We start from the raw sequence: 24,223 nt of genomic DNA, 5'->3' as shown, positions 1-24,223 counted from the left end.
GAGCTAGTTTTTTAAGTTTGGCAGATTTTTTAGACACCGAATAAATACATTAAAATAGGGTACTATTTATCAGGAACCATAGTAGAAATCAAGACACAGTGTCTCCACAAACTTATTTATAAACTAGAGGCCCGGTGCATGAAATTCATGCATGGGGGGGAGGGGTTGTCCCTCAGCCCAGCCTGCATCCTCTCCACTCTGGGATCCCTCTCACAATCCAGGACTGCTGGCTCCCAACTGCTCACCTGCCTGCCTTCCTGATTGCCCCTAACTGCTTCTGCCTGCCAGCCTGATCACCCCCTAACTACTCCCCTGCCAGCCTGATTGCCCCTAACTGCCCTCCCCTGCAGGCCTGGTCACCCCTAACTGCCCTCCCCTGCAGGCCTGGTCCCTCCCAACTGCCCTCCCCTGCTGGCCTGATCGCCCACAACTGCCCTCCCCTGCTGGCCATCTTGTGTCCACATGGGGCAGCCATCTTTGACCACATGGGGGCAGCCATCTTGTGTGTTGGAGTGATGGTCAATCTGCATATTACTCTTTTATTAGATAGGATAGAGGCCTGCTGCACAGGTGGGGGCCAGCTGGATTGCCCTGAAGGGTGTCCTGGATCAGGGTGGGGGTTCCCTTGGGGCGTGGGGCGGCCTGGGCGAGCGGCCTGTGGTGTTTTGCAGGCCGGCCATGCTCCCCAGCGACCCAAGCGGAGGCCCTGGTATCTGGGATTTACTTATCTTCTATAATTGAAACTTTGTAGCCTTGAGAGGAGGCCTGGGCTGGCCAGTGTGTCCAGGAAGCTTGGCTTCCTCCATCGCTAGGGAAACCCAAGCCTCCTGCTAGCTCCATGGCTGCAGCCATCTTGGTTGGGTTGATTTGCATACTCGCTCCTGATTGGCTGGTGGGCGTGGCTTGTGGTGTAGCTGAGCTATGGTCAATTTGCATATTACTCTTCTATTTGATAGGATTCAGTGCAATTTGAGGCAGGGGACAAGATAAAATAATAGTAACGTTCAACTCAAAGACTAAGCTAGCCATAATAACCAACAGCATTTTGGATAAAGAGCAATGCGGTATTCAACATTATAAGTCCAAAGTGTGTTCCTAACCCACAGATCAGCTAGAGTGACTCGTGCATGGATGTGTGGGAGTGATTTCTGCATTGTCCACTTCTGTTCTCCAAGTCTCCAAAGTGATCATTAAATGCACAGTTCTTGTTAGAGAGGACCTTGCAGCCGCTTGGGAAGGCTGTGGGGGAGGAATGCACAGCGGGGTGCGCTCAGGGCTCTGGGGAGGCGTCTTTGAGAGCCCAGAGTTCTCGGTGCCGGTCACTACGCCATGTGTCACAGCATCGGTAGGAGTTACTGGGTTGAAGAGCGAGAGGCCCAGCAGGTAGACAGACAGACAGGACAGTAGGACAGAGGCTCAGAGACTAGCCGGGAAGAGCAGGGTGTTTGAAAGCAGTGGAAAGGCAGTGGAAAGGCAAATCACCCGAGATTGTCCGCTGCTTGTGGAGGCTGCCCCTGGATTTATGCAGTGGCACGTGGCGGGCCCTCTGCTCGTTTTCCTTAGCGTTAGCCCGTCAGCCCACTGGCTGAGCTAAAATGTCCTAGGTTGAAAGAAACGTCCTTTTCCACTTCATACCTTTAAAAACATTTAACTTAATTAAAATCTAATTACCATTCAAAGTAGGAGTCTCACATTTCAGTTGCATATTTATGTCTGTTGTTTCACACACCTGCAGTCTCTTTGGTTGAAGCAGCAGAGCCTGTGAATGCTTTTGGATTCAAGCTACCTGTCATATGTTTCCTCCCTGTCCCATTCCACGTCCTCTCCGGAAGGTTCCTGCGCACCTCAGCCTGGCCCGTAACTGTGTCCCCACCTCTGACTTGAAATGAGCGCGTACAGTCACGAGATCTGTCAGCTGAAGACAACGTGGGAGGTCTTTCTTTTCACGGATCATCTGTGTGGTGCCCGGGGGTTCCATGAGACTTGCACAGTGACAGAGAAGTCAAGGAATGTTGCCATCGCTGTGAGGCAACTCGCACTTTGCCAGACTTAGAGCCAGGCTCACTCCTGGCCGTGCAGGAGGCTGCCGTTTTCCCCAGAGGCTTTAGTCATCCATACGACGAGCTCCGAGCCAGGTTTACCGCCCTCGAAGCATGCAGATAAGGACTTGGGCATGGATGTTGGCACTGACTTCCTCCCGGTTTCCTTATGCGCAGCTCAGCTGTTTTTCAGAAAGAGATGGGTTTTCATTCCAGCTCAGATCAGTGACTCAGTGTGACTAGCGCCGGGGACAGGCGACACATCCCAGGTCACCTTTCTGACTCACTCGGCTGTGAGTTAACATTCTTTCCTGGAAGCCCTTCCCTTCCTCTTGTGTCAAATTAATGCTGTTCCCGGTTGTCAGGGCGCTGTTCTCTCCGTCTCTTCCTGCCAGTTCTCATTTCCTGCCTCTCACAGCTCCCTCTCCGTCCCTGGCTGCCCCAGCCCCTCTCTCGGTCCTGCTCTGTCCCCCTCAAATCTCCACGCTGTAGCTGGAGTCACACTTTTGCTTCAGCCAGGTAATCCCCCCTCTGACCCCCTCCTTCTCAACCAAGAATTACTTCCTTGAACATTAAAATTGCAAGAGAGCCGAGAGATGCTTCAGAGGCAATAACCGAAATACGATGAAATCCCACCAAGTCTTTCATCGCTCAGAACCATCTCCTTCATGACATGTTTGTTATGTTCTAAGTACATGTAAGTAGGTACGAATTCCTTAGGCCCGCATCCAGGAGTCTGCATGTTAGCAAACCGCCAGGCGATTCTTAGCAAGTGTGAGAGCCTGGAAGGGACTCTCTGCCCCGTCGGGGTTCCGCCGTCAAGCCAGACCCTCGGGATGCGCTGGGGATGGCCACTGTCACAGAGCGGCGGCTTCCGTGTTTATCCCACGAGAAGTGCTCGCCTCACTGCTGCCTGCGATTGTCAGACAGCAACTCTGCTTCGAAAATACGCTCCTTCGATACCCAGAGAAGCCACAGGCAGTTACGTCACGGAAGTCTCTCTGCGTCTCTCCTGTCACCCGTTTGCCCCGCTCTGTCTCCCCCGACTGAGGCTCGGTGTCTGGGGAGTGCGTGTGCTCATCTCTGGGTCCCTTTCGCGTCCCGAAGTCGGTCTTCCTCGCAGGTTCATGTCTCCAGGTCAGACCCAGAACCTCTGAGGCAACAGAAGTACAGGCTGGGGCAAAAGGAGGTTTACAGCTGTGCATACTCAAAACAGAGTTTATTCTTAAATTATTATATATTAATTATTGTATTCGTTTCCATACAAACACCTTAGATTTCACTAAAAGTTTTAGGACAGCATGAATTATTTAGTGTCTAAAGAATGTGGTCCTCTAGAACTTAAGTCAAAGATTTTTTTTTTCATATATTCTTATTGATTTCAGAGAGGAAGGGAGAGGGAGAGAGAGATAGAAACATCAATAATGAGAGAGAATCATTGATCTGCTGCCTCCCACAGGCCCCCCACTGAGGATCCAGCCTGCAACCCAGGCATGTGACCTGATCAGGAATTGAACCGTGACCTCCTGGTTCATAGGTCAACGCTCAACTACTAAGCCATGCTGGCTAGGCTAAAATGTCCTAGGTTTAAAGAAACATCCTTTTCCACTTCATACCTTTAAAAACATTTAACTTAATTAAAATCTAATTACCATTCAAAGTAGGAGTCTCACATTTCAGTTGCATATTTACGCCTGTTGTTTCACACACCTGCAGTCACTCGTGGAGAGCGGAGCTGGATGGGATCCCTTCTCCTGACCACGCGGAGGCCCAGGTCCCCGAGCCCACGCTGATGGGCAACCCAGCGTGTCCAGCCTGCGCTGGGCCTGCGGTTCTGACTTCATCTCTCCCTGCGTCCCACTCTCCAGGGCCGGGATTAGAGCCCAACTTCTGGGACATTTCTAATCCTGAACATTTTTAAACATTGTACTCACACCCAACATTTGCAAATACTTTTCCCTTAATATTTCAGTGGATTTTCCTGTCCCATCCAATTTTAATACTTCTCCGTTTCTCCTTGTTTTTAAGGGCTCTTTTTTATATTCCATCTCTCCCAGAAATGAAACCTTCATTTAACCATTAACTGCCACGCGTCCAAAATGGAAACCATCCCCACACGCTAGGATATTTTGAATTTGCATCTATAGACGCTTATGGGGAAAGGATTAATGGGGAAAGGTGTTCTCACGCAGCTCAGTGCCTGCGGGTGCTGGGGGCACCTCCTCACCGCCCTGGGAGCGCCCTCTTGTGGGAAGTGTGGGCTGTGGTCAAGGATAAAGGCAATAATGACGTCACGGGCGCTCAGTGGATGGTAGTTTTCATCATCGTCAATAATATCCTTTTCATTATTACTTAGATTTGGGGCTAACAAAATAGGATGTATCGCCTTTTCCTAGACTATGGTTCTACTGGCCATTTCAAAGGAACCTTCTTCCCCACTTAGAAGCTGAGGGCCGGTGACTGAACTGCTGCCCCCACTTGAACTCCCCCACAAGCCTCCGGGTCTCCCCGTGGCGCCCTGTGAGCTGTGGTTACTAACCCACCTCTGCCTCCGCTGGTAGCAGGAGGCCCCGTCTCTCCGGAGCTGATTGACACGAACAGCCGTCTGCTCGGCCCTTTTAGCTCAGCCCTCGCTGGACAGATTCAGATTTCCCAGGCCCCTGCCTTTCCCTCGGTCGGCTGCCCGCATCTCACCTTCGCTGGCCCTTTCCAGTGTCTCCCCCTGGCAGCAGGAGCCGGGGTCAGGAACACTAAGGGCAGTTGAAGGCGTTGCTCCCCTCACTTAGAGCATATCGGGGAGCGTCTGCTCCCTGCCAGGCGCTTGCATAGGGGCCAGGGCTACTGGGGTGACGAGAAATAATTTCTCACTTCACAGCCTCACCTGGGGAAGGAGAGGGAAACGCACAAACTGTCCCAGGGCAGGGAGATGCTAACAGGTGTGATCAGCACGCACACACACACCCTGCGCTGACTGGGGTCTCTATGATTAGAGAACCTTCTAGGTGTACCCCCCCCTCCCCTGCCCCAGGCTCAGTTCCTGGGCTGCCTCTTAGGGAATAGCTTCCAGGAATCCTGCCGAGATGTGCAGAGAGACCCCTCCCTCTGGCAGGAGCGTCTTCAGAACCCAGGACGTGGCAATGACTCCAAAGTGCTTTTTCAAAGACCCACCCATCGCACACACCCCGCCCCGCCCCCCAGGACAGAGCACACCCCGTTTAGTGTTTCCACAGAAATACACCGGCCTCTAAGAATAGTTGTTTGAAACGTCTCAGATGTTGTGGTTGCACGCAGCTCACGCCGCCAGCTGTCGCCCCCCCCCTCCTCCAGATGTTGTCCCTTCCAGCCAGCGGCTGCTTCAGCCGGGTCCCCAGGAGCCACGCCTGTGTCTGCTCATGCCCAGAGTCTATGCTCTTCTTCCCTAGAAAACCAGTAACCCTAACATAATCCTCCCCTTCAAACCGACCCCAGGCAGCTCCCAGGGTCCCCCACGCCCTGGTGCCAAGGCCAGACGTTCAGAGCAGAACCGTATGGGACTGGGTGAGGCACCCCCACGCCCTCACCCCCGTCCCAGTTTGTCCTCGACCCCTAAAGGGGTGGGAGAGAGAGCAGCCTGATTTCCGTGCTAAGTTGGGTTCCCCTCTGTTAGAGTTCATGCCTTGGGACTGAGGAATGTTTGGGGTCTGAAAATAAGTGTCCTCCCTGGAGAAGATAAGGAATGCCTGGAAGCGAGGGGCGCGTGTGGCTCTTTTCCTTCACGGTGGTCGCCCTCGATGCCGCCGGGCACCGGCGCATGCTCACTGACGGCACCGGGCACTTAGCGGTCAAGGTCTGGAGGCCCGCGGAGCCGGGTCCCCTCCCAACCTTGCTGCCCGTCAGCTCTGTGACATCGGGCAATGCGCGTGCTCGCCCGCGTGTCCTGTTGGTGGTAAGAAGGGTTATTCGTTTATGTGACAGATGTCTATCAGTGGCTCGGAGTAGGGCTGGCAGAGAAAGCAAATAACGAAGATAATTTTAGATAACCGTGAGAGTTGCCGATGGGCCTTGCTCGTGGATGGGATGTGAGGGTGAGGGAAAGAACGGAGTCAAGAATGGTGCCTGGGCCCCGGCCACAGGGCTCAGTTGGTCGGAGCGTCATCCCGTATACCATAAAGGTAGTGGGTTCGATCCCTGGTCGGGTGTGTATGGGAGGCAACCGAGCAATGTCTCTCTCTCTCTCTCTCTTTCTCTCTAAAAATCAATAAAGCCCTGGCCAGTTTGGCTCAGTGGATAGAGCGTCGGCCTGCAGACTGAAGGGTCCCAGGTTCGATTCCGGTCAAGGGCATGTACCTTGGTTGTGGGCACATCCCCAGTAGGGGGTGTGCAGGAGGCAGCTGATCGATGTTTCTCTCTCATGGATGTTTCTAACTCTCTATCCCTCTCCCTTCCTCTCTGTAAAGAAATCAATAAAAATATATTTAAAAAATATTTTAAAAATCAATAAAAACGTATCTTCAGGTGAGGATTAAAGAAAAAAAGAATGGTGGGATTCTGGGTCTACAGAAAGGAGGCGGGAAGTGGGAAGAGGAATGTGTTGGGGAGGGACAAGGGAAGTTCTCTCGGGTCAAGGCTGAGATGGCAGGTGGCTCAGCGCGAGGCTGTTGCTGAAGGCGGCATGTGGCCACTTGGGCGCCATCCGGCAGAGTTGGTGCTGGAACTTGGGGTAATGAGATCGCCCGTGAGAGCAAGTGTCCGTGGAGAGGGGAAGGCAGCCTGGCACTGCGTGGAGCCCACACTGTGAACTATGGCCCTGCCCCCACGCCCTGCTGTCCTCTGCAGCTGTGAGCTCAGGGAAGAGGCTCAGCCTCCACACACTGGGATATGGAGGTCGGCCTCAGCTGGAATAGAGGACCCTCCTCCACGCCTCACCCATTTCCTGCACTCCTGTGTGGAGAGGGAGAGGTCTCCCGAGACGACAGCCTCAGTCTTGGGAGAATCTGTCTGATTCACGTGTTTTCTCTGTGCACTTCGTCGTGTGGACCTCGCCATGGCACAGCCTGTGTAGGTCACTGACGTGGGGAAATGACATAGTTTGACTCAGGGGTTCCCTTACCAGCTGCGCTCGGAGCCTGTCACTCACATGGGCATGCCAGTCAGAATTGCTTTCCTTGGAGGGTCAGCATCTTAGAGCCACTGGCTTGTCACCAGGACCGTGAGCTCTGACATTTCTCTCCAGATCCTCTGCAAGGACTGGCTGCTTCTTGTGACTCAGTGGTTGAGCGTCAGCCTATGAACCAGGAGGTCACAGGTTCAATTCCCAGTCAGGGCAGCTGCCCGCATTGTGGGCCCAATCCCCAGTAGGGGGCGTGCAGGAGACAGCCGATCCATGGTTCTCTCTCATCATTGAAGTTTCTATCTCTCCCCCACTCCCTTCCTCTCTGAAATCAATAAAAATATTTTTTTTAAATAATAATAATATCAGTTCTCCAACTGTTGAAATAGCGGAGACATTTCTTAGGAAGCAGTCGTCATTGGGATGGGAGACCAGGGATTGTCCCTCTGTCCTGTCCCCGGCCCCTTGGGACCTCTCTGTATGGTCACCATGAGAACCTGTACCCACGAAGGCGGGGACCCCACACCATCCTGCCCAGCTCTCAAGTCAGAGGTGTTGGTACCATCTAAGGAAAGACTGTTCTGTGAACCAGAGTCCTAGTATTTGCATTTGTTGTTTTACCGAAGGGTGGACTCTTACTTTTCTAATTGTAATGAGAATAAATGTATACTCTTGGTTTCCTTTGAACAGACAAGTTCTGTTGAAAGAATAATCATGTTCTTGAAATGTCTTCATGTAAAGCCTTGCTCTGAGTGGTTCATGTGTAAATACGTAGTTATATCGTTTTTGTTATGTTATCAGCATTGGGGCGGGGGATGGGGGGCTCCTTCATGTAAAAAGATACTTTATTAATTGATTCCCCTTTTTTTTCTTTTCTGCCTCTCTTTTCAGAACGGTTTGATCACCACTGTCCCTGGGTAGGCAACTGTGTGGGGAAAAGAAACTACAGATTTTTTTATATGTTTATTTTATCTCTGTCTTTTCTGACAGTCTTTATATTTGCATTCGTTATCACCCACGTCATTCTTCGTAAGTATGCTGGTGGGATCAGATTACGTATGTAGCCGTTTGCCTGACTTTGGTTTTCTGATTTAAGTTTGATTTACTATTTTGATCATTCCGGGCTTTCTCTTCCTTCCCTCCCCCTTCTCCCTGTCCCCTCCTCACTTCCGGCTGTTCCCCCCCCCCCCCGCCCCCGCTTTTCTTCTGCCTTCCTCCCTCCCACCTCAGCCCCCTCCTTCCCACTCCCCATCCCCCATCTTTCCACGGTCACACCTGGGACAGGCTCCCCCACTTTTTCCTTGATACTTGTCCCTATTCCCACCTCAGTGACTGCACTTTCCCGTCTGCTAAGGAGTCCCCTGGAAGAATCACCCCCAAATTTTCTCAAAGGATGTTGTGCTGCACTAATCACCGAGCTTTTTAACTTTCTGACGTGATATTTCTTAAGCAGAGCAGTCACCCCCCTAGAAAAAGGTGTGGGGATAAAGCCGGGGTTTTCTTGCACACAGATCTACATGTTAAAGGTACACATCGGTAAGATGTTTAGTTATCTGCCAGAACATTAGGAAGCTGCAGCTGGCATTTGAAGGAAGCAGCCTGGTTAAAAATGAGATTTGGATGTAAAGAACTTTGAGATATATATCTGCCTAAGCAAATGGCATTTTTCATTCCCATTCTGAAGGCCGTAACTGTGAGTTCCTTTTGTCTCCTGGCCTTACACTTCCTACAATAGTGATGAGAAGGACGTTAATTGAACTATAAATTTAAGCCTTTAAACTCCCATTACAGTGCCATTAGCAACATTAAAGACCAGCGGGGCCTCTTGTCCACATTCCTGAAGTACAGCCACATGAGCAAGTCCAGAACCTCTTTCTGGAATGTTCCAGAAAGTATCTGAGTACATGCCTCACTTTCTTCCCAAGCATCAGCTCTCAAACCACAAAGGGGGTGCACTGAGGCTGCAGTCAGAAATGTTTCCTCCTCTTCTCTCCAGGGGGCCTGTATGGGCCTGCATGGGGCCTGGGGAAGTGGATGGTTCAGGAAAGTTTCACATTAGTTCTTTTTATTTTTATTTTTAAGTATATTTTTATTGATTACAGAGAGGAAAGGAGAGGGAGAAAGAGATGGAAACAGCCATGATGAGAGAGAATCATGGATCAGCTACCTCTTGCACACCCCACACTGGGGATTGAGCCCGCAGTCTGGAATCAAACATGACCTCCTGGTTCATAGGTTAGCGCTTAACCTCTGAGCCATACCAGTCGGACTCACATTAGTTCTTTTTAGATATTGGTCAATTTATGACATTAAATGGAGTACCCAAAATTTTAACAGCATTTTAAATCCTAGTTCCCATTTTTTCTTAGTGAAATCCCTTCATCTGAAGGTGACACAGATTTGTAACATATGCCTGAGCGCCATCACTTGGCGGGGCTGCAAGAACAGAGGTGACATTCGTTCAGACCTCCCCCACGCGGCCTGGGGGGGATGCCAGCGTGGCTCTGCAGTTTTCAGTCGGATAATGGCAAAAGCAGCCGGGATCCTCTCTGTGTTAATAGTCCAAAGAGCCAGAGAGAAGACGCGATTGCGTACACACCTGTGGAGAAGTAATGCGCTGCTCCAGACATTTTCTGTGACACTACAAAACCGTGTTTAAACTTTGCGTATTTTGTTAATCCTCCTCCGAGAATATTTTTTCCATTGATTTTTAGATAGAGTGGAAGGGAAGGGGAGAGGCAGAGAGAGAGAGAAACATCTATGTGAGAGAGACACATCGATTGGTTGCCCCTTAAGGGCCCTGGATAGAGCCTGCAACCAAGGTACGTGCCCTTGACCAGAATCAAACCCAGGACCCTTCAGTCCATGGGCCAACGCCCCAACCACAAGCCAAACCAGCTAAGGCTAAACATTACATTTTTCTGTCATCTTTAGTAGCTTCAAAATGCTTTCCTATACTGGTATGTATGATCACATTGTATGTATGGCCTTGCCCTTACTAGGTGTACCGGTTAATAATGCAGATTTTTTTCAATAGATGGAGTTACACATATGTTGATATATATGTGATTTGATATGTATGCTATTTTTGTTGTATTGACAGCAAGCTTCAAAGCTTCATATGTCAAATTTTCTGAAGGTGTTAACATCATAGATATTTTTACACTTAAAAATGTCGAATTTCGTGCCAAAAAAAAAGCATTTGCAGGAAGTTTTAATTCATTATTTTGAAGAAAAAGTTATTGTATACTTCAGGAAGCTTATGGTGAACATGCTCCATCTCAAGATCTTGTGAACACTGGTTTAAACGCTTTAAAAGTGATGATTTTGATGTGAAAGACAAAGAACGTCCAGGTCAACCGAAAAAGTTTGAAGACCAACAATTACAAGCATTATTGGATGAAGATGCATGTCAAACTCAAAAACAACTTGCAGAAAGATTAAACGTTGCTCAGCAAGCAATTTCCGATCGTTTACAAGCAATGGGAAAGATTTTAAAGGAAGGAAAATGGGTGCCACATCAACTGAACGAAAGACAAATGGAAAACCAAAAAGTCATCAGTAAAATGTTGTTCAACGTCACGAAAGAAAGTCTTTTTTGCATCAAATTGTGACTGGCGATGAAAAGTGGATTTATTTTGAGAATCCCAAATGCACAGAATCATGGGTTGATCCAGGTCAACCATCAACATCGGCTGCAAGGCCAAATCGCTTTGGAAAGAAGACAATGCTCTGCGTTTGGTGGGATCAGGAAGGTGTGGTGTATTATGAGCTTCTAAAACCAGGTGAAACCGTTAATACTGATCACTACCGACCACAAATAATCAATTTGAACCACACTTTGATTGTGAAACGACCAGAATGTACTAGAAGACACAGCAAAGTAATTTTGCTTCATGATGACGCACCATCACACACTTCAAAACCAGTTAAAGACACAGTAAAAGATCTTGCCTGGGAAGTATTAACGCACCCGTGGTATTCACCAGACCTTGCTCCTTCAGACGACCATGTTCCTATCGATGGCACACACACTTTCTGAGCAGCACTTCAAAACGTACGAAGAAGTGGAAAATTGGGTCTCTGAATGGTTTGCCTCAAAACAAGAAAAGTTCTATTGGGACGGTATCCACAAATTTCCTGAAAGATGGGGAAAATGTATAGCTAGTGATGGACATTGCTTTGAATAAAGCACTTTTGATGTTTCTCTTGAAATTACCATGTTTTCTTTGATTACAAAATCTGCCATTATTAACTGGTACCCCTAGTACATTCTGGATAATAAGGGCCCGTTTTTATTTGCTCAGCCACATATACAAATTCCGGGAACACACATACACACACACACACACACACACACACACACGCACGCACGCACGCACGCACCCGCACGCGCAGGCCCCCACCTGACCACAGCGGGTTGTGATGTACATTTCACTGTCACCTCCTTTACACTTCTCTCACCCGAGCTCAGAAAACAGGTTTGCTGTGGCTTTATGCTTGTGTATTGTTAATCCAGTCTCCACACAAAACGCATTTGGAACGGATCTGTCCACAAGTTACCCGAATGTATCGTACAAACGCAAATAATGATTTTCCTCTCCTCTTGCTCTGCACCCCAACACCCCCTCCTAGCCCCCCATTTGGCTTCACTTAGTCCCCATGACCACCTAAGACTGCAGCTGGGGAGCTGTCACCCGAGTTCTCCCTGCCAGGTCGTGGGGGACGGGCTGGGAGGGTACAGTGGGGTGAGGATCTGTTATTGCAGGTCCCTGACAAGGCGAGGTCTGGAATTCTCACAGAAGAAGGAGAGTTTGGGAAAGCGATGCAAGTCGGGTCCCGTGGCGGGAGGGACAGAGAAATCATTGCTTCGCGTCTCCTCTTGCCTCAAGGTTGTGTTTGCTCGAGACCGGCCACGTCCCCCTGCTGGTTTCCCCCCAGGGCCCTAGCAGGGATGGAGAAGGGAGCCCTGAGCTTTCCTGTCAGCTCTCCCACGGGCTGGCATCCTAGTTCACGAAGCACATCCTCGTGCCTCTGCTGTGGCCAGTGGGCGCAGAGAGGAGGGGAGGACGCACAGAGGAGGGGAGGACGCAGAGAGGAGGGGAGGACGCGCAGAGGAGGGGAGGACGCAGAGAGGAGGGGAGGACGCAGAGAGGAGGGGAGGATGCACAGAGGAGGGGAGGACGCACAGAGGAGGGGAGGACGCAGAGAGGAGGGGAGGACACAGAGAGGAGGGGAGGACGCAGAGAGGAGGGGAGGACGCAGAGAGGAGGGGAGGACGCGCAGAGGAGGGGAGGACGCGCAGAAGGAGGGGAGGACGCGCAGAGGAGGGGAGGACGCAGAGAGGAGGGGAGGACGCAGAGAGGAGGGGAGGATGCACAGAGGAGGGGAGGACGCACAGAGGAGGGGAGGACGCAGAGAGGAGGGGAGGACGCAGAGAGGAGGGGAGGACGCAGAGAGGAGGGGAGGACGCACAGAGGAGGGGAGGACGCACAGAGGAGGGGAGGACGCACAGAGGAGGGGAGGACGCACAGAGGAGGGGAGGACGCAGAGAGGAGGGGAGGACGCAGAGAGGAGGGGAGGACGCAGAGAGGAGGGGAGGACGCAGAGAGGAGGGGAGGACGCACAGAGGAGGGGAGGACGCACAGAGGAGGGGAGGACGCAGAGAGGAGGGGAGGACGCGCAGAAGGAGGGGAGGACGCACAGAGGAGGGGAGGACGCAGAGAGGAGGGGAGGACGCAGAGAGGAGGGGAGGACGCACAGAGGAGGGGAGGACGCACAGAGGAGGGGAGGACGCACAGAGGAGGGGAGGACGCAGAGAGGAGGGGAGGACGCAGAGAGGAGGGGAGGACGCAGAGAGGAGGGGAGGACGCGCAGAGGAGGGGAGGACGCGCAGAAGGAGGGGAGGACGCGCAGAGGAGGGGAGGACGCGCAGAGGAGGGGAGGACGCGCAGAGGAGGGGAGGACGCGCAGAGGAGGGGAGGACGCGCAGAGGAGGGGAGGACGCGCAGAGGAGGGGAGGACACAGAGAGGAGGGGAGGACGCGCAGAGGAGGGGAGGACGCAGAGAGGAGGGGAGGACGCGCAGAGGAGGGGAGGACGCACAGAGGAGGGGAGGACGCGCAGAGGAGGGGAGGACGCAGAGAGGGAATGGGAACTCGAGGAAGAATGTGGAGCCGTCCACTCACAGCCTTCCCATCGCTGGACAGGTTTCCACGCACACAGTGGGGCCTGGGACCCTGCCTGTAACTCCCACGCTGCAGCCACGCCAGCCCCGTGTGCCGCAGGAATGCGCTAGGACCATCCTGTTCTGTCAGCCCTCCCTGGTCATCTCATCGCTGCCTGGGGCCACACCATGTCCCCAAACACAGGGCTCTGCGTAGCACATCAGGGACCCGCATCCCCCCACAAAGGGACATCCACAGTTCCTCCCGTGGGCTTTGAGTCACAGAGACCACGATGTCCATCCATAAACTAAAGATCGCCTCTCGTCAGATGCATCTTCACGCAAGCCCTTAAAGAAATGTTTTCTGGCATAAAACGTTTTAAACCCGCAAGGAGTCGGCAGTAGACTTCAGCGTTATGAGTGCGTGTCCTCTGGGCGCAGAGAAAGACGTAATTTATATGTAGCCTCGTGTCTAGGACCTCCAGGGTCAGAAGCTAACAAACCCTGGGAAAACAGTCTTTCATGAAAGAAGAGGAAAAATCGCATGCAGTATTCTGTTTTCCTATTAACATGAGGGAAACAAAGCAGTCATCAGAACTACAGTTTATGGGCGTCTGCAGACATCCATCTGCTTGGACTGAAAAATTATCCTGCAGCTGTTGCCTCTCGTCGTGAATCTGCCATTTTCCTGTTGAGTAACTTCAGTGGCGTCGCCATCCAGGACCCGTGCCCTGGGTGCCCCAGCACACACGCGATATAGTTATTTCATTGATCCGGGGACACCGACGATTTTCATGCAGATGAGAGAGCTCCGCATGAAGGCTGCTGTTTTTCTGGAGGTGAATGTTTGAATACTAAATGTTGGTCTTAATACTAAATGTTGGTTTGTCCCCACAGGTTCACAGCAAACAGGATTCCTCAATGCCATTAAGGACAGTCCGGCCAGATATCCTTTGTGGGTGCTGTGTTGTGTGCAGGGCTAAGGCGTCACATGTTGGACCGCCCTCCTCGGTCACCTACCTCTTCACCCTGCGCCTTGGCTTGTCTTCTCAGCAATCGTATTCTTTTTCGTCCCGCAGAGCATCGCAGAACTCGCTAACATTCCCTTGCATGAGGAATGGCGTCCAGATGCCCCAACTCCGAGTGGCGCATTTCGCCCCATTTCGGTCGCCGTGCCCTTTAGCGAGAAAGCAAGTGTGCGTTCTTGCCCACCCCCAGGGACCCGCACCATTGTGTTACATCGGGTTGGTCTGGGGAGAAGTGAGGCTGCAAGCTGCAAACTGGCTTCGTTCTGATCAGCGGGTGGTCCCTACAGAATCTTTATGGGTGTCCCTGTGTGGGCCCCTTTCTTGGCAGGCAGCCCCCAGAGGGGAACCCTGTGAGCTTCTGTCTGGGGTCAGTTTGGCCTTCCTCTGGGCAGGACAGATTACCTGTATGCACTTTCAGAAACGGAACACGTTTCACAGCCCTGGAGGGACCAGAGACGGTCACTCTCACGCCACGTGGGTGAGTCCCATCCTCCGCAGATACGGGCATGCACCGTAGTATTGTGAACTTCTTGAAAGGCAGATGTTCACCCATCAGGTTCTTGCGTGGGCTCCCGCTCCCTTCGCTGTCCACGGAGGTTTCCCACTCTTCGGTGTGGCGCCCGCCAGCCGGCCCCACTGACCGCTCCGCCTGGGCCCAAGCTCTCTCTCGTCTTCAGGTAACCGGGTGGCCTGGACTTGAACTCCCCGTTATCCCAGGAGTCCTCATCTAGTGGTAGGAACTCGGAAGAAAAGAACTTGACGGAGAGGTACACGTCACCTGCCTACACCTCAGTGCGGGGCGGGCGGGGGCGGGAGGGGGGCACAGACTGACGTCAGTAACAGGGACTCCTCGCTGTGGGGGAGGCTGAGGGAGCTCAGCTGCTCCGCTCCGGGGCCTCCGGGCTGCCCGCTGCTCCGCGTGGTGGTCCTGGGCACCTGCAGACACGCCCTCCCCGCTGAGCGGCACAGCTGTGTGGCCGGGTGGGGGACGGGGGGGGGGGCCATCCACTGCAGACCTCCCCACCCAGGGAGGATCTTATCACCTCACAATCCTGGGATGAGTCGTAAGGAAAGACCGGTAGCAAGTCCTAGACGGGCAACGGCTTTACTTCCTGCTCCATCACAGCTAGTTAGGAGGTTCAGGTCATTTCTTTAAACCAGGCGTCCTCAAACTACGGCCCGCGGGCCACAGGCGGCCCGCCGAGGACATGTATCCGGCCCGCCGGGTGCCGCTGCCTGTCCTGCTTAGCAGCCGACGCGTCCCGGGCCCGCAATGCGCATAGGAATTTGTTCATAGTTTTTTTTTTAAACTATAGTCCGGCCCTCCAACAGTCTGAGGGACAGTGACCTGGCCCCTATTTAGAAAGTTTGAGGACCCCTGCTTAAACCCTTTTGTGTCTCAGTTCTTTGCTTTAAGCCTCTAAATTTGTGGCTCTTTGTTACAGGGGTCAACAACCACTCTGTACTAGACAGTGCTACGCCAACAAAACCAACTATTTGGGATATATGTGGCATGCTCAGCGCCAAAGCATTGCTCACACGCGTGGGAGGAGTGATCTCCAGGAGGCGCCTGCTGCGGCGGGCAGCTCTGCCAGGCCTCCCGCCAGAGCACACGTCTGCTGCTCTCGCGGTCTGGCTGTGCTCAGAATCTGGAGAGTCAAGTGCACTGTGTTCCCCATGGGGGAAGAGGCAGGTGTTGCTGACGGAAGGGAGGAAGGAGTGGCGATGTATCGGGATGGCACACCGACTTTGCTGCAGAAACTATTCACGTGGAAAGCGGTTGGGGGCTGGGGGGGGGGAGAAGAAATGTTCTTATTTGGTCCAGAGCAAAAGTTTAGCTTATTTTCTCTCGGAAGATCACTCCCAGGCAGAGGTAAAGAGTTTTCCCGCGGCCCGGTGTATGAATGCTCACAAAAACCTCAGCCGCTGTCTTTCCGGGATTGCCACATCGCGCTGCTGGCCCTCCCCCACAGCCTGGTGTCCCCTCGAGGCTGTTTCCTAAGCCTGGCCCCATGTTCGGGAGCCTGGTGGCCTCGGCCTGCCCCGAGTGCACGACAGGCCCCTCGCAGCACGTGCCCAGCTGTGTGAGCCTCCTGTGGCTGCTGCAACGAGCCACGAGTTTAGAGGCTTAAGCAGCATAAGTGCGTTTTCTCACAGCCCTGCAGGTCAGCGTCCAGTGGGCCCAGCTGGGTTCTGCTCCGGTCCCACAAGGCTGAATTCAAGGTGTTGTCTTACCTGAAGGCCCGGGGAGCATCCTCTCCAGGCTCACTCGGGGGCTGGCTGAATTCCTGGGGAACAGGACAGGTCTCTGCAAAGGAGTCATGAGAAGTTTGTATTATTCTGGCACAGACAGCATCTAGCTGTGGGTCAGGGAGGAGGGGTGTTGTCAGGTGTTGGGGCCACAGTCTGAGGGTGAGTGTGCAGGGCAGGGCTCCTGCAGAGGCTGCAGGTTCAGGATCCGGACAGGGACTCCCCAACAGAGGGGGATGGTGAGCCAGAGCCACCTGCCCCAGCAAGAACTAAGAGAGGAGCCACACCCAGGGTTCAGATCCTCGCTCTGCTGTTTCTTAAGCAAATTACTTAACTGCTTGAATCTCTCCTTCCTTCCCTCCTGCCATCGCTCTGACCTCAGCCAGAACCTCCCTGCTTTTGCAGACGGGCCCTGCCCTCATCATTCTGGGTAATCTCCCATCTCAAGGTCCATAACCTACGATCCCTTTTGAGTGGTAGGTAATGTATTCTCAGGTGCCAGGGACTGGGCATCTTTGGGGAGGCCCTTGTTCTGTCTGCCCCTCAGGCCTTCATGCAGCTCACTAGCTGTCCAGTCACTTCTGCGTCTACAAGGCTGACCTCCCTCCCCTGTTCTGCCCTTTCTGTTAATTCAGGAGAGACAGGATGAGAGACAAAAAGGATGGGTAAAAAATATATGTGTGTATACACACAGACATATAAGAAGATAGATCAGTGGTCCTCAAACTTTTTAAACAGGGGGCCAGTTCACTGTCCCTCAGACCGTTGGGGGGCCGGACTATAGTTTAAAAAAAAAACTATGAACAAATTCTTATGCACACTGCGGGCCCGGGACGAGTCAGCTGCTAAGCAGGACAGGCAGCGGCACCCGGTGGGCCAGATCCATGTCCTCGGCGGGCCGCATGTGGCCCGCGGGCCGTAGTTTGAGGACCCCTGTAAGTAGGTAGGTAGGTAGGTAGGTAGGTAGATAGATAGATAGATTATCTTTCCTTCTCTGAGTTCAAGTTGAAAATGGTAACAGAGGCCCCATGAAGACTTGTTGAACCATCACAGTTTACAGGGATCATTATCCTTACAGCTTTGCTCCTGCTGACTCGGTCCCACTGGTTTTGTGGCATCTCCTGACCCACTGTCATGCTGGGCTCCTGCCTGGAAAAAAGGTGACCTAACGCCGAAGCCAAAATATCCCAGGGCAGTTCCTCAGCCAACACGAAAGAGTCTGACAAAACCACCCCATTTCCCTCCCAGAGAAAATGAGAGGCGAGAGCGAGGGTCAGGCAAACGCGACAGCAGAGCCGCCCGTGCCCGAGGGGCAAAGCAGGAGGGTGACGTGGGCGTCGGGGCGCCGCTCCCAGCCCTCATCTTCCTCATTCTTTCTGGAAGTAGAGGAGAATTTCAGGAGCGTGACCATGCTTAAAAGTGAGGGGCTGGGCTTTTTAGTTAAAAAGCCCACCAATATTTATGTGTGTCACTAGCCCCTGTCCCCCAGGCAGTGGTGTGACTGCCACAGGCCCGTTCTGGCGGGTTTTTCTGTTGGGAGTATCTGCTTTGGAGGAGAATGCCTGTCTGTTGAGGGAAGCTGTTGAGAAGGGTTGAGTTGCGTTGATGCATCACGCATGCGTAGTCCAGAAGAGTATGCTGTAGGTTCTACCGGCTCGTGGTGTGCAGAAGAACATGAAGTTCTGCTCATTAGTGAGGCTGTCTCTGTGACCAGTAGGGCTGGACCCTCCGGGGCAGCTGGTCAGTGTGTCTTTGTTGGTGGCCTTGCGGGGGGGGGGGGGGGGCGGGATTCCTCTCTCTCTCCCAGAAGTCTGGGGAGACCACGTCCTAGCTCTGTTTCGCCATGAACTGCTCTGTGAGCTCTTATAAGTGGCTTGAGGACTCGGAGCCTCAGCTTCCGGTCTGTAAAATGAAAGGGTCAGAATAAGCCAGGACATCCTCACGTGGGGTCCGTGTGTGTCCATGCAGCTGCGTCAGGGGAGTTTTTAAGCCGCCTGAAGTTATAAGAAAAATGTGTTTGTTGTTTGTGTGCATTTTTTCTGAGTTGGCACATTTCCTCTCATTTCTCTTTTTTTAAAAATCAGTAAATGGGTTTTTAGATATTTCAGAGAAATTTATATTATTCTTATTCTGGCACAGACAGCAGCTAGCTGTGGGTCAGGGAGGAGGGGTGTTGTCAGGTGTTGGGGCCGCAGTCTGAGGGTGAGGATCCGGACAGGGACTCCCCAACAGAGGGGGATGGTGAGCCAGAGCCGCCTGCCCCAGCAAGAACTAAGAGAGGAGCCACACCCAGGGTTCAGATCCTAGCTCTGCTGTTTCTTAAGCAAATTACTTAACTGCTTTCTGCCTCAGTTTCCCTCTGTGTCAAGTGGGAGTTGTGCTTCTCGCTGGGTTGATCTGAGGGTCAAGTGCGTCCCTGTGAAGCCGTGGCCGGCCCCTGGCACGTGCCCGTGATGCCAGTCATTGGTAGGAATGGTGATGATTTCCCTTCAGAGCCACTGTGGGAGGAGCGGCAGCTGTGGGAGAAGCTGGAGGGGGCCGCAGTCTACACCCCACCTTGCATTCGTGTCATTTTGACACAGCAGTGAGCTGATGGGGAGACTGCCTTCTGCTATTTATAAATCGTTTCTAAGGCACAAGATCCTAATATAGAAAGCTGCGTTTTTTGTTGTTGCGCTAAACCTTTAAAATCCCACACCCCCTAGAAAACAATGCCTGCCTGTGGGGTGGAGATACAGGCGGCTTTGCAAAGGGATAGGACCTGGGCGGCCGCCACCTTCCCTGCTGTCCCTCCTCCACTAGCACCAGTCTTCATGGTTCGCACATAGGGATGTTGTGTACATTGGACCTCGCCGTCTGCCGCCCTGGAAGTAAACTTCTGGTGACACGGAGCACTTCTGAGGTCAGCTCGTCACATGTTGTTCAGTGAAAAGTCTTTGCTTCCGTGTTTTATTCTCTCTTTTCCGCCCTTGACCGTTTCTTGGCTGGTTCCACGTGCCCCCTCCCCTTCGATGGGTCTGCCTCTGCAAATTCATTGCCAGCGTCACCTCCCTGTTTGCCTGGCTGTCTGCCCCCGCGCCTCCTCGCTGTCCTGGCCTCCACTCCACCTCTGCGTTCACACATGGGGGCATGGCTCCCAGCGGGCTGCCTCCTCAGCCTGCCCCCCTTGGGTGGCCGATGAGGTTGGAAGGGGGCACCTGCGAGAGGGACCTGTCGGAAGGCAGGTGAGAATGAGACCATCTTTGGTACACAGGCCACTGTCCCTGGGTCCCCAGCTGCACACCAGGCCTCCCACTGTAACCGTTTGCCCACCGGGGTAGCCCTGGGAGAAAGGAGGGGGTTGCCGGGGGTTGCCCAGGGAAAAGCAGATAAACGTGGGTGGGGAGGGGTCCACTTCTCTGATCCTCCTGCCCATGCATGTTTCCCCCCTTTTCCATCCATTTTATCTGCTTTTCCAAAATACCACCTTGGTTTTCCTCTCCTCTGCGAGGACAGCAGGGTTACCGGGACATCGTGTGCTGGCAGTCTAGACCAGGGGTGGGCAAACTTTTTGACTCGAGGGCCACAATGGGTTCTTAAACTGGACCGGAGGGCCGGAACAAAAGCATGGATGGAGTGTTTGTGTGAACTAATATAAATTCAAAGTAAAGGAGCGGAGGGGAGAGCAAGAGAACCGGATAGAACAGCCGGATCCGGCCCGCGGGCCGTAGTTTGCCCATGGCTGGTCTAGACTCTAGAGGACCTGACTGTCCCCCTCAGCCAGCGGCCCCGGGGCCACTCTCCCCCTGAGAGGTCCTCCTGACTCGGTGCTGCTTCTCTGTGAGCTCGCAGCTTCGAGGTTCAGACCTTGGGGACGGAACGCGCTGCCCGCCTCTCCAGGAGCAGCCCAGCGCATGTGCACATGCTGACCGTGGTTGGCAGGCAGGACCCTCATTCCTCCTGTTCCCCGTGCAGCCCCGTCCCCGGCGGGCACGCATTCATTGTGATGTGGCAGATCATGGCGCTGCCCTGGGGAACGTATGCGTTTCTCTGGTCTAAAGCTGACTTACCGCCAATCCTGAAAAAACCAGTGGTTATGTCACAGCATGAGCCGTGGCTTCCACGCGTGGGAGCGTCAGGAAGCCTGAGTGTTCTTTCCTCTGGCCTGTAACTCATTACCGGGGTGCATGGTGCAGACCGAAACTCCCAGGCCTATGAGAATTGTTTTTCCCAAGAAACATCCCTATCTTGTAAATAGAATTTTATAAACATTTGTGGGATGGAAAAATCCTCTAGTCTTTTCATGTTGCCCCACCCCTGGCGGATGATCTGTTCTGTTGAAGAATGCAGCCTTCTCCTGCTTTGGCTGTAACATCTGCGGATCTGTCCGTCCCCCAACATCAGTGAGCCTCCAGGGTTCACTGCCTTCTGTGTCAGGGCTGGCTCAGGGGCGGGGAGAGCGTCCCGAAATAAAATGACCCTCAGCCCGAGCCAGTCTGCGAAATGCCCCCGCTGGTTAGAAGCCCAAGTCCCCACAGCCTCGCCCTCGGGCTGGGGAGAAACCCGTCGGCACCACAGCCCTCAGCCCTCAGTAACCAAAAGGAGAGTCTGTGCGTGAGGTGGTGTTCAGTGCGGAGGCCTTCCATCGGAGGCGGGGGCCGCTGCCGGCTCCAGCGCTTGCTTTCTGCTGCTGTCGGTGGCTACACAGTGTGAGTCACAAGGAAAAGGCGAGGAGGTCAGGGAGGGAGGACAGTCCGAGGCCCGTGAAGAAGCCAGCAGGGAGCCCATCCATCGTTTACTGAGCAGGTGGCAGGGGCATGCGGGGGAGGGCCTGTCCCAGGGGCCCCTGCAGGTGGCAGCTCGCCATGGGAGGCTAGATGGACGCACGAGGCCTATGGGTGTCTGTGGTGTCCCTTCCACGCCTCCAGCCATCGCAGCCCCCGGGCACGGCGAGAGCTCCATCCCCAGTTCCCGTCCTTGACTCGGTCACCGTGCTGGAGGCCGTGGTGTGCTTCTTCTCCGTCTGGTCCATCGTCGGGCTCCTGGGCTTCCACACGTATCTCATCAGCTCCAACCAGACGACCAACGAAGACGTGAGTTCCTTCAGCGCGGGGCTGGGCTGTGCTTCTGTTCCCTCTACGGCGGGGAGGGAAGGAAGAGGTTAGGAGCCAGGGTCTTCCGTGTACCCCACTTCAGATGGGGGCCTCTCTGTCGGAAGTCTCCACGTTGTCTGACCCTGTCAGTCACCTGGGTACTAAGATCAGCCAGGTGACCCCAGCTCCGAGCCCTGCGGCGGACGCTCTGTCCTAGTCCTCTTCAGTGGTTATGTGAGCACCTCACCACCCACCCCAAGGAGAGGGGGCAGGTGGCATCTCGGGTGAACGTGGCGTCTGCCTCCTAGTTAACGTCTCCACGTCAGCTTTGGGGATTGGCCAGGCCCAAAGTTTAACCGTTGCACAGGGTTACCTGCCTATACGTCATGCGGATGGAGAGGGGGCATCAAAACAAGAAACGTTCTGTTGGAAAATGTTTCTTCATTTTCCTCTTTGCTCTAAGTACCGGTCCATGTCTCCGAATCGCTCCGCTTGCCGTAGAGGCTCGAGAAAACCAGCACCAATGAGATGCAAGAATACGAACAGTTACTTCGTTTGGGGGCTATGACTGTTAGAATCTGCACAGTTACTTTGCAACACCAGAGGCCGAATTCAGACGGGCCCTAAACTGGCAATCGGGGGCCACGTTACCCTCCCGCTGCTGTTCACTCAGGCACTGTTTCAGCACTGAATGGGAGCGTGAAAGAATCTCGTGGCTCCTGTGAGCCGGCCTCTGGTGCTACGTAATAGAACTAAGAGCTCGTCCCCAGAGAGTACTTCCTCCCCAATCTGACCTGCTGCTGGGGGATGTTTCCACGTTGGGCATAGATGCCACTTTTCCTGGAGAGCAGCGTCTCCATTCTCCTGCTGCAGACGTGAATAAAGATGATTGCATTCCCACCGACTTCGCGTGGTCCAGTTCGCTCAAACCCGGGCATGGGTGTGAAGGATACTGTGTTACTGTCTTCTTCTTTCAGATTAAAGGGTCCTGGTCAAATAAAAGAGGTAAAGAAAATTACAACCCCTACAGCTACGGAAATATCTGTACGAACTGCTGTGTTGCCCTGTGTGGGCCCATCTCTCCAAGGTGAGGTTCAGAAAGCGGGGTGCTCCTCACCAGACTCCGGAAAACACACGCCCTAGCACACGCCCTAGCACACGCCCTAGCACACTCCTTAGCACACGCCCTAGCACACGCCCTAGCACACTCCTTAGCACACGCCCTAGCACACGCCCTAGCACACACCCTAGAACATGCCTTAGCACACTCCTTAGCACACGCCCTAGCACACACCCTAGAACACGCCCTAGCACACTCCTTAGCACACGCCCTAGCACACACCCTAGAACACGCCTTAACACACGCCCTAGCACACGCCCTAGCACACTCCTTAGCTGAGGGAGCACAGGCCCCACTGGGAAGAGGTGTGGCTGCTGCGGGTAGATCAGGTCACGCCGTCCCCTGGTGCCACAGGGCACAGCCTCAGTGAAGTAGAGACCATAGAGATCTGGCTGTTGTGTTGCACTTGACACCTTCTTGGTTCTTCCAGTGAATTTGTGTCAAGTTTGAGGGAAATCCCTAAGGGTCAAATAGGGAAACTGAGGCATGTGACCTCATGAATTGTTGTTGTGGTCAGTGGGGAGCAGGGAGCTGTCATCAGCACAGCACGGGAACCAGGACACCATGCAGGAAGCAGTTAGAAAGCCTGTGGAAATGCGTTAAGAGCTGAGTTGTGTAGAATGTCAATGCCAAAACAGTTGGGAGGCAGTTGTGTGCGGCCTGACGCGGTGGCGATTGTGATGATACGACAATGATGTTAACAGTGGCAGTAGCCGTGTGCCCAGGATCGTGCACTGCAGTTGCCTCTAAGACATTCTTACACGGTATGACAATGTGCTCATGAGAGGGGTGTGTTTTCCCGTTTCCCGGCGACAGCTGCAGACCCACATTCAGCTCCCTGCACAGAAAGAGGGGACCCCCCGCCAAGTAGAAATAAACAGTGTCGATGGCGACTTCGGCTTCCTACTCACTCTCCTCCTGTTCTGCTTTGTTCTCTCTTGTAGCCTCATTGACAGAAGAGGGTATGTCCAGCCTGACACGCCTCAGCCCGCTGCGCCCTCCAACGGGCTGGCCACGTACGGGGCCACCTCCTCGCAGAGCGACATGGTAGGAGCTGCCTGCAGGGCGACATCCCTGGGAAGGCTTCTTTTCCGCTCCTGTGCTCACTAACCCCGTTACACCAGGCGCCTCTAGACCAGGCGCCCCTAGACCAGGTGCCCCTAGACCAGGTGCCCTAGACCAGGTGCCCCTAGACCAGGCGCCCCTAGACCAGGTGCCCTAGACCAGGTGCCCCTAGACCAGGCACCCATAGACCAGGCAGCCCTAGACCAGGCAGCCCTAGACCAGGCGCCCCTAGACCAGGCGCCCCTAGACCAGGTGCCCTAGACCAGGTGCCCTAGACCAGGTGCCCCTAGACCAGGCACCCCTAGACCAGGTGCCCTAGACCAGGTGCCCCTAGACCAGGCAGCCCTAGACCAGGTGCCCTAGACCAGGTGCCCCTAGACCAGGCGCCCCTAGAC

The 24,223-nt window shown here is 53.7% G+C and overlaps 1 protein-coding gene across 2 annotated transcripts in view; it reads left to right on the top strand.

The window, feature by feature from the left end:
• Window positions 1–24,223, top strand: part of ZDHHC14 (zDHHC palmitoyltransferase 14) — a 190,925-nt gene that overhangs the window by 154,547 nt on the left and 12,155 nt on the right. For both annotated transcript variants that reach the window (XM_080666167.1, XM_080666168.1), the window contains exons 4-8: window positions 8,020–8,157; window positions 14,191–14,239; window positions 21,541–21,643; window positions 22,621–22,730; window positions 23,708–23,810. In XM_080666167.1, the coding sequence (XP_080522293.1) occupies window positions 8,020–8,157; window positions 14,191–14,239; window positions 21,541–21,643; window positions 22,621–22,730; window positions 23,708–23,810 (503 nt within the window). The remainder of the gene's footprint in view (window positions 1–8,019; window positions 8,158–14,190; window positions 14,240–21,540; window positions 21,644–22,620; window positions 22,731–23,707; window positions 23,811–24,223) is intronic.

The sequence above is a fragment of the Plecotus auritus genome (genome assembly GCF_963455305.1).
Source record: "Plecotus auritus genome assembly, chromosome: 4".
NCBI classification, from domain to species: Eukaryota; Metazoa; Chordata; class Mammalia; order Chiroptera; family Vespertilionidae; genus Plecotus; species Plecotus auritus.
Note: the sequence above shows the minus strand (reverse complement) of the source record. Positions and strands in the feature narration are given on the sequence as shown.